This window comes from Antrostomus carolinensis, unplaced genomic scaffold (assembly GCF_000700745.2).
Source record: "Antrostomus carolinensis isolate BGI_N321 unplaced genomic scaffold, ASM70074v2 scaffold1781, whole genome shotgun sequence".
Lineage (NCBI taxonomy): Eukaryota > Metazoa > Chordata > Aves > Caprimulgiformes > Caprimulgidae > Antrostomus > Antrostomus carolinensis.
This window is the reverse complement of record NW_010291792.1, coordinates 70,103-80,325: the sequence shown is the minus strand read 5'-3', so window position 1 is coordinate 80,325 and position 10,223 is coordinate 70,103. Positions and strand designations below refer to the sequence as shown.

The 10,223-nt window shown below is 37.2% G+C and overlaps 1 protein-coding gene across 1 annotated transcript in view; it reads right to left on the bottom strand.

Moving 5' to 3' along the window:
• The window catches only part of ROCK1 (Rho associated coiled-coil containing protein kinase 1), an 83,903-nt gene that overhangs the window by 3,808 nt on the left and 69,872 nt on the right, over nucleotides 1–10,223 (bottom strand). The window contains 5 exon segments of the mRNA XM_029087151.1: nucleotides 717–924; nucleotides 1,694–1,955; nucleotides 2,071–2,149; nucleotides 3,551–3,639; nucleotides 7,579–7,649. Coding sequence (XP_028942984.1) covers nucleotides 717–924; nucleotides 1,694–1,955; nucleotides 2,071–2,149; nucleotides 3,551–3,639; nucleotides 7,579–7,649 — 709 coding nt within the window.

The following is a 10,223-nucleotide window of genomic DNA, read 5'->3' as shown; positions in this document are numbered from 1 at the left end:
ACTGAGACACTAGTTTCCACCTTGTACTGTCGACCCAGTTATTTTGGGGGAAAGGAACATGCATACTGTATAAGGAAGCTAATGCAGGTTAAAAATCAGCTTACAGTAACCTAGCATTAAATTAAAAAAAAAAAAAAAAATTAAAAGTATTTTAAATCTTGCCCTGGTTAATGCACAGGGTCACAAACAGCTTGCAAAAACAACCGCTGGGATAGGAGAAGACAGGGAATAAGCAAGCAGGGAGAAAGAATAGAATTAACACTTAAGCTGCCTCACACCAAAATAAATGGCATAACAAAGGACTGAGAATCTGTAAGTTTCTCATTTCACTCGCATTTGCAGACTACTTCTAGCTTACGCAAGCTTGATGAGTCAATCCACAAATGACTGTGAGGACTGTCCCTGCAGTTAAATGCCACTGCTGATACATTTCTTGAGCCTTGCCTTTAAACAAGAAAAAATGCAACCAGCCACTTCACATGCATTGTCAGGCCAGGCACTGCCATCTCTACATTACTTTTCCAAATCCGAAGAACTGGTAAGTTTACCACAATAGGAGAATTGTCTGTTCCTTCCTTCAGTATTTGAGCAATGATTTAGATCAGCAGTTCAACAGTCATAACTATGGAATTATTTCACAATTTCACATTAAAAAAAGATTTATAAACAGAGATTTTATTTTAGTTAAAAGATACGTAGCTTTTGTAATTTCTCACCTAGTTTTTCCAGAAGTATTTTTAACAACTTTTCGGAATGATTGATTTGCTGAGGATCTTGTAGACATAGTTCTAGGAGAAGCACGAACAAAAGTAGATGGTGGTGTCTTAGGGATCTTCTTTACTAAATGAGTCACCCACTTCTTCTGTTCATCTTGACAGGATGCCAATAACAACATATCTCTTGCTGAAGTTACATCATAACTCACTGTAAGTAAAAGGAGGAAGATGATTCAGTGAAAACTAGGACTCATTATCAAACAAGAATTATGACATACCAGGTGTGCCACTGGAAAGAACAATGGCACCTATATACATACTTGTATTGGAATTGTTTATATATTTTTGGAAGACAACAAACAGCAGGGGAAATTATTAATGCAGTTTCTTTCAGTATTTGTCACTCTGCATTAGGATTCTTGATTCTAACATTAGTATTTAATAAATGAGAAATTTTACACTAATTGCAGTCTTAATAAACTGGAAAGTTGTGTGGATGCCTTATGGCTGAATTCCAGAGTACATACCCCAAATACTCCACAGGAGGACAGACAGGAAACCTTTACTCCAATCTGTGAAGTGGCTGAAGAACCACTCTTCAAGGTCTTAGCGCAGCCTGGCGATGTGGCCACTGCACTGTCCCTAATGTGGGCCAGGTGTAAGACAAAGAACAGTCTGGGAACCAAGGAGCTGCCCAGCACTTGGACACAAACCTCTAAGGACCCTTGTGCTCTCAGGGCCCTCAGCACAGCCACATCACTTACACCACCAAAGGCTTCCCTACAGAGTCTTGCCACAGCTGTCTGTTCATAAGGAGTGTTAACAGACTATTATTTTAATAGCACCTTTCACATCTAAAATCATAAAACTAAAGAATAGAAAACTTTTAAACTGAAGTGCTTTTACGCGCCCTCGATAGTTTATCACGTCTGGCTAAACATGCAGAGAACACAGAACACAAAAAACCACGAGAATACCTTTGCATGGTGCAATTAATTCCTCCTTTTTATCCAAGTGGTCTCTATGGCACTTCACATGGCATCTTCGACATTCTAGGGCAGCAGGGGGTTTAAACACATGCCAAAGAGGTTTGGCACAGGCCTCACAGTTGGCTGGAAAGTGGTATAATGTTGGAATAAATTCATGGCCTTTATGATTTAGAAAATTTGTCTTCTCTGCTGGCTGTACTGGTTCTACCTCCAAATCCTTCCTGCATTCCCCCTCATTAGCATAGAGAATCTGAAAAAGAATACTGCTGTGTTACTGCTGAAACACTACATATTTTTATATACTTCTCAAAGAAGCCGCCAAACTTTTAAAAGTTAAATAGAAATGAGAATACACTTCTTTTTACCTGGAATATTTTAGGAATTTCTTCAGTTTCAGCTCTATATACATCTCCTTGAGTTACAGGCCGGACGTGGAACAGCTTACTAGATTAGGAAAAACGTGAATCAGAAAATGCTAAAAGGCTATGTATGTTTTTTTAAAACAGTTAGGAAAGTGCTTTGAAGTTCTTATAAATCTTGTTTATGAAAGCAATATGATATATTTCAAGGCTGCAATATGATTTTAGGAATTAACTCGGAAAACATATATAATCTTGTCTACCCAAGTAAGACCAAAACATTTCCCTAGCATGGAAAGAGGGTTATCTTACAGTGGGTTCAAGATCCACGATGGCAAATTTACCTGTGAAAAAGGCTTTCAAATTCTTCCTCAAAATACTGGGAAGTCTAACAGATTCTCTCTAGAAAAGCTTATTGATAACCCTGGGTGGAAGTAACCGTATGCAGTAAATTACTACTCACTTTTTTTTTTTTTTTTTTTTTTTTTAACATCACAAAAGACAATCTGGTGCACCAGCTGTTGAAAATGCTATGAAAATTGGAACAAGCATAACCTTATACTGGGTCAAGTCTGTAAGCCCATCTATCCCAACATCCTGTTTTCAACAGTTGCCGTAACAGATGTTTATGAAAAGAGAATAAGAAACAGCTCAAAGAGAAAATAATTCTTTTCCTGGTTATGAGCAATTGGCAGCTTAAGCACTCCCTGAGTTTGAGACTCCTCCAGACCACTGTATTTGTTAGTCAGTGATAGGTCTATTCATGAATTTTAAAACCTTTTTTTTCAGTTACTACTCTGTAAGGTCCCATAACGTTGATCAGCTGTTCAAGCATCACACTCAGTCATGTATCAGCAATGGGCTTCAGTGATATTTGACACAATTTTCTTCATGTATAACCAATGTAAAGGGATCACAATGCATTTATTTTGTCACTCTAAACAGAAGCCATCTGGAAAAGTTAAAAATGCTTTGGGCTTGATCAACACTGATACTTTCCCAGACAGCAAGAAAAAGGTATGAAGCAAGGGGATGAGACCTAAAATCAGCCAGCCAATTCCCCATCTATCCGACAACTATCATGCCCTGCTTTAGAAAGCAGCTGTTGAAGCAACTGGAAAAAACAGTCGTTACATTGAATCACAGAAAAAGATAGAATAATATGTGGGTTCCACTGTCTGCGACCCTTCTCTGTCATAACGAGACAAGGCACTTAATTTCAGTAAATTCAGACCAGTGCCTACAGACAGTGCTACACTATTGGATACTTCACTTCAACTTTTAGCAATAGTAGGACAAAGAAAAAGCACTATCTTCTGTTAACAGCAACCTAAAATACAGATAAAGAGACATTTTCCAACTAGTATTGGAAATTAAAAATTTTTTATGGAATTTTGATTACAAGCTTCTAGATTTGTTGCCAGTTATCTCAGAAACAATGCTCTTTTGTCAATTTCTATCCAAAACTAACAGTAACTTTACTTACTCTATATCTAGTACCATGGATGGATTAGACTGGTCCTTGTCCTTTTCATCATTGTAAAACAGTATCTTTTTACTGCTCACCACAACATACTGGGGAAAGAAAGGGGAAAACCAAGTTAAAATTGCATTTTAAAAAGCAACATTTATCCTACTGCAATCCCACATGCACATAAAAAGCCTGAGTAAATTAAGGTTTTTAAACTAATACCAGGAGATACTTAAATCATCATGCAGGCAGCTATACTACTGACAGCTGTGCAATGCTAAAAGCTGCAGCGACTGTGTATTGCCACAGGAGCCCCCTAAAATGCTTGTCATTACTCTGGAAGTCTATCTGTACAAACTCACAAATTTCAGTTGCTACTAGCAACTTACTATGAAAATTACTGTATCACTGAGAAACTCCTGGAGTGCAGAACCCGTCACTTCTTGATAAAGTTGTAAACAACTCTAGTTCTAGAGACCTGCAGGACTCACTGGTACTTTGTACCAAACTACTGGTAGGCTAAAAGATTCTCACAACTCCAGCTATTTCCTGCACTTTCAATTGAATGCACTGGTAAAACAAAGACCTAAAATGAATCAGCAGAAATAGAGGTCCAGTATACCTTTAAAATCTAGGAATACTCTGAGACAGCAAGGGAAAGATTTGCAGTAGAGGAGAAAAGCAACAGACATTCTTTTGCTACATGTCACTTTAAAGGTCAAACCACACAGCTTTTGCCAGAGTGGTAAAGATGTTAAAGAACAGAAACATTTGGCAATGTGTTGATTATTTTTTTCTCCCAAGTATTTTAAAAGTTCTTGGTCAAAATCTGCTTATTGATATATTATACCTATCTCATACCACTTAAAAAGTGGAGTATTCCAGAATGCATGGGATTCTGGGGAATAAGCAAGAGCTACTGGGAAGGCACTGTGAGTTGTAGAGCAGGAGTGGGCTGCAGGGCCCATTTCCAAGAGAATTCTCAAATGCTGAGTATGCCTGCAGTGTCTACCCCCCTGCCCCAAAAAGCCCAAGGATGTTGTCCTCAACCTAAAGTACAGAGACACCCTTCCAGTGCTGTTCAAAATCACACAGAATTATAAACTTTTGTTGATATGAGAGGAAAAACAAAGCAAGATGCTCAGAGAAAGTTTTGTAACTCAAAGGCCAGTTAAAATCAAACACCTCTAACCTAAGCACTTACACTGAGCTCAAGCCTGTAGAATTCACTGCCTGTTGCTCTGCACGGGGAGGTGCCAGTCCAATGTCTTTGCTAAAACTGTCCATAAGCATGAGGTCAGTGACAGCTATGGCAGTTCCCTCCCCTGTACTTTCAAATGTTTTGTTTTTGTTTTTTTTAAAAAGGTATTAAAAAGTATGAGGTCCTAGAGAGGGTTAAAAAGAGGTAGACTGACTGCTCTGTCTCTACTGAGCTCCAGATTCAGGTATAATATGACCCAGAAGCAGGGGAAAGGGCAGAAAAGCAAGAGAGTGAATAAACAAACAGTTCATCTTGAATACCAATTACTGGTAAGGGACTGGATGGATTTCTGCAGATGGCAATTTAAGTAAGGGGTGTTTACTCCTCCAACAAAAGGAGGTTGAACGTCCTCCTCATTATACAGGACTTTAAGCCTGACCTCAAAACCTGAAAGTTACCTGAACAAGTTTATAGAAGAGTGTTTTAAAAATGTTTTGCACAAGCTGCATGCTAGTTGTACCTCTCAATTAATGAAATGCACCTAAAAAAGCCACAAAGAGTGTTTCTCCCCCTGACTAAAAGGGCTTTCAGCCCCTCAGTCAGGATTCTTTTACAGAAAGCCTGATAAATGTGAATAGGCATTAAGTTGTTATAGTGTGAGCCTCTTGTGATTTTCTCCACTGAAGAAAGAGTTTGTGCTTGAATTCCTTTGATCTACTTCAACAGAAAGCTAATGCCTTCTTTGTCTTTGAAGTATTCACCTCTGCCTTTCACAGACAACAGCAAGGCCTTAAAATAACTACTATAACAAATGCAAATTCTGACTGCAATGGAATTCAGTTATCAGACTGTATCCAAGTCTTTTTGAAAGAACAATTTAACCTCACAAAAGAAAAGTTACATACAACAGCCTCAATATCCCATCGTGAACACACACACACAAAGTCTTCTGACAGTAGTTCTGTTCTACAGTGGTTTTTGAAGGATATTTTTATCATCTCCACTTGGGATTAAATGAATTTCTAGATTAAAATGTGGCTAACACATTTTAGTGTTGGCCTGAGGTATATAACTCAATCATTCAATCTTAAATGAGTTTTCCGCACTCACCCCTTTCTAACTTAAGCTAAATGACTTGGAGGGCATGGGGCAAAAACATCACCACTACTGATATTTGAGTCAGAAATATAGCAGCTCAAGTGGTAACAACTGAGGCATCAATCCAATTGCACTGCTAATGCAATTTTGCTTTTCCTTTAGGTTAATCTGGGCATGCCTATATTAGAGGTTGCATACCTCTCACCAGTCCCAAGCTGAAAGCACAGGAGAATTTGGAAAAGTAGTACCTGAGGAGGCTGACTACAAGACAGCTGTTTTCGGTGTCAGAACAGTTCAGCCAACAGAATACACACCTAAGTCAGCATGGCCCCTCACTACTGTGTCTCACTGGTTTGAACCTCAGCTAGTTTAAGAAATCTCACCAGCATGACTCATTTTATGACAGGGGCATTCATCTCTAGCCCAAATTCCTTCAAAGTGCAAGAACTATTATTCAAACTAGGAAAGTACGAATGAAGTAACTGCCTAAAATATCTTGAGAGAACTAAATATGCCTATACTGGGTATGCCTAAAGAAGCTCAGATATAGTCTTTCATTGGTAAGCTGCATTTATCAGAAGTTTAAAATTTTAGTCATCAGAGGATGCAAGAATAATCTCTATTTTTAGAAGACAACCAGAAAAGGCTGCTAGAAGTATTCTGACAAGAAAATGATGCAGTGTTTTAGATAATCCAGAGCAGAATAAAGCTACGTGAGTTGTGCCTAGACAGAGTCACTTCCATTCATGGACACTGCCAGAAGTCTGACAGCAACCTGGAGAATCAGTTCTGGAACAACAGGAGTCAAGCAGCCTTAGCTATCAAACAGAACAAGTTGTGGAACAGATTTACAAATAGGTGTGTTTTGTGAGACACCTGAAGAACATTCAAATACTATCAGCGTTTGATTCAAATTTGTCACCAAGAACATCCTTGACCTTGCCCTGTAGATTTCCCGCAGTTCTGCTAATAGGGAGACAAAGTGAAATACAAAGAGACCATAAAACAACTGAAAAGCATCTGAGGTGTCTGTAGCAAACCCCACGTTCCAAACTGTAGTAAGCAAGCATTTTCAATATGGCACTTATTTGCACTGCCTCTCATCCAAGGGTCTGGGAGAATACAGTAAGCAGCCATTAGTTGAAACAGGTCAGAGCTTAACACTTGCTCTTCGCAAGATAGAATAGGTGGTGGTTTTAACTTACAGACACATCACTAAGAAGGTCCAATATTGATTGTATAAAGAAGGTCATGTTAGCCAACTGAAAAAGGAGGTGCTTCAAAGAAAGGAGTTCAGTAGCTAAAGGCCCAATACAAACACTGACTGTTCTAAAAGTAAGGAAGACAGAAATGTCCTTGGAGACCATGTGTGGCAAGTTATAGTGTGATGCACTCTTCCATGGCCTTCAGAGCATCTGTGGTATCCTCTGCTGTAAAGCTGCACAAAGAGCTACAGTATTAGGATTATGAAGAAGCTTACTCAAAGGAGAAATGGGTTTTTTAATGGTTCCAAGATGCCTATTGTAAAGCACTTCCTCACCCACCTGTCATATATTTGCACAATGTTATTAGTACAGATTCCATACCGAACTTGAATTTTCTCTCCTTTTTTTTTTTTACATACTAAATTACTCTAATTATTTTGTTTTGTTTCATAATTGTGAGCTATAAAACCAATTCACTGTATGCCTAAAGAACTTTCCAAGGGAGTTGAGGAGGAAGAAGAAGAAGAATCCATTTGTACCTGTTTCTTCCAGCCATGCCGCTTTATATTTCCTTTGTTTGGTATTGAAAGCCAACCTTCAAGTCTTGATTCTAGTTTAAAAAAAAAACCATATTAAATAATTTTTGTATTTATAATAATAAAGCATAATAGCACAAAAGCAAACTATTACCAGAAAGGAAGAGGTACTACATGCAGTAATAGGCAATTACCTATTCAGCAAAGCAGAATAAAAAGCATAGCTAAATGAAATGAAAATATAAGCATTTACTTCATGCTTCATCACAAGCTAACACTTGATGAGTTACTGCAAAATAAATTGAAGCTGTTTTCCTTGATGCCAACATCTAACATTGTATGTAAATATTTTGCAAAGAGCCACACAGGGAAGACTCTGCTTTGAAAATGCGTTACAGCTTAAATGGAGGATGATTAAGAGATTTTCAATATAAACATAATATAACATTCAGAGGGGCTATATGAAAATACTCAGCGGGAAGATGTAGCAAGTAAAACAAACCAGACCCACATTTTCCAAGGGGAAAAAAAAAAAAAAGAGAGCGCACAAGAGCAAGCAAAGCTACACAAGTGTCTCATTACTCACAGAAGGTAAGCATAGGAGATAAATAAATAAGGAATGCAGGAAGAATCAACTAGATATAAAGAATAAGAGACAAGCGTTTTATTTATACTTTCAACAGACAATTTTCCAGAGTAGTGTAATAATGTACTTTCCTGCCATGAAACTACTAAAATAATTTAACAATGATACAAAGAAGTGTCACAGGAAAATTAGCATTCTGCCTAATGTGAATCCTAGATTTAAAAAATGCCTCCAGATAACTGATACTGGTTTTTGATAGATATTTTTTAAATTATGAAGTCAGGTAATAGCAGTTAGAAGCTACTGTGATTCCATTTATCTGAAATGACATTGTAAAAGTGTCACAATTTTGTAAGTGTAAGAATGAAGTAATCAAAATTTCACTGCATAATTATAAACTTATTTCACAAGTAAGAAATTTTTTTTTAATTATTGTAAAAATGTGATCTGTAAAGAAGTGTCATAGCATAGAAATAGAGACAACAGCTAATCTATGCCTTCTTTACAAGAAACTTAACTGGCAGAACTGAAAACTTCAAAAACATTAAGTTAAAATTTGCTGAAACATTCTCCACAAATATTTATGTAAGAAGGAGCTACTGGTCCCTCTTATCCTTCAGAGGTAACTTTGTCAGGTGCAGCCTAGCAAGCTCTGAAAATACATCCAAATATATAAAAGATATTGTCCATGTACTTTGTTATGAAAAATTACAAGGAGACTGACAGCCTAGCCTTCTACAAGGCATTAAAATGAGGCATTAAAAAAAATCCTTCCCACATTAGCCTTAAAGCATACAATATTTAGAAGTGTACTAGATTTAAATATATGGAATAATTTCCTAACATTTCTCCACAAATAATAGCTTCAAAATACCGGGGGACCACTGAACTATTGAAATTCTAACTGGAAGAAAGGCATGTCAGCAGAACTCATTCCAGTAAGAAGCTTTCCTGGAAAAATGAAGGGAATTTGTTATTTCCCTGCCTCTCATAGCTGCATAAGAATTGCAGGGGGTGGGGGTTGCCCCTCCAGAACCCCCCTCATTTCTTGATATGCAGTAACTTCGGAAAAGTAAACCTATTTCCTTCATGTCTGCAGGCATCACAGATAATCCTTACCCTATTTTCAATACTTTGATTAATTTTCACATCAAGAGAAGATTCTTCCCTTTTTAGAAATGTTAGAAATATCCTAAAACTCAAGTCCTCTATTGCAAAATAAAGTGATTAACTGCTAATAAAGATCATGGTATGGAAGACTGTAATTCCAAAGGAATAAGTATGCATCTGTGGAAATTATGGTATATGAAATCTGGATCCAATAATGATAAATTTTAAAAGATGCACCAGGTACTATGCTGCTCATGAGACAGTAAGTAGGAGTTTTTCTAAGTTCACTTCTATTTCAGCACATTCTGAAAGAATTTTGAAAGGAAGTAGAAGGTGGATGAGCTATTACAAGTGCATCAGTTGACATTCTTTTCTGTTTCCTACAAATCTATTTTAGTGAGCAAATTCTATTTGCACGAGAGATGATTTCTGAGCTGTGAATAACATCTTGCAGTTGAAACTAACAGTTTCTGAATTTATTCCTTTTCAACAAACCCAGCATTCGTCTGGAACCAAATGTACTCTTTAAAGGGTAGATGAGCCCTTTCATTCCAACCTTGCCACAAAGGTTTGTCTCAAGTAATATTTATAGTGCATTTTAATTTCTCTTGACAGAGTTAGCTAGCACAACTTCAAATGCTCATCTGGCCATTTCACAAACATCTGATACAGAAGAATAATATTTATGAGTGTTCTGATTAAGTAATTAAGAAAACATGGGCTATCTAGACTACGAAAAAGAATCTTCCATTCCTGTTTTTAAAAATAGGCTCAAAACTATTGCCTGACAACTTCTCTGTATTTTGGAAAGAATCCCAGAATTGATACTTCATATTTCCAATCCAGAAAATCCAAGATAGGCCTCAGAAATATCTGATGGCTAGCTGGACTTGAATAGACTATGAAGAAAGAATTCCATGAAGGCTACAGATCTTATAATTATCTCTGAATA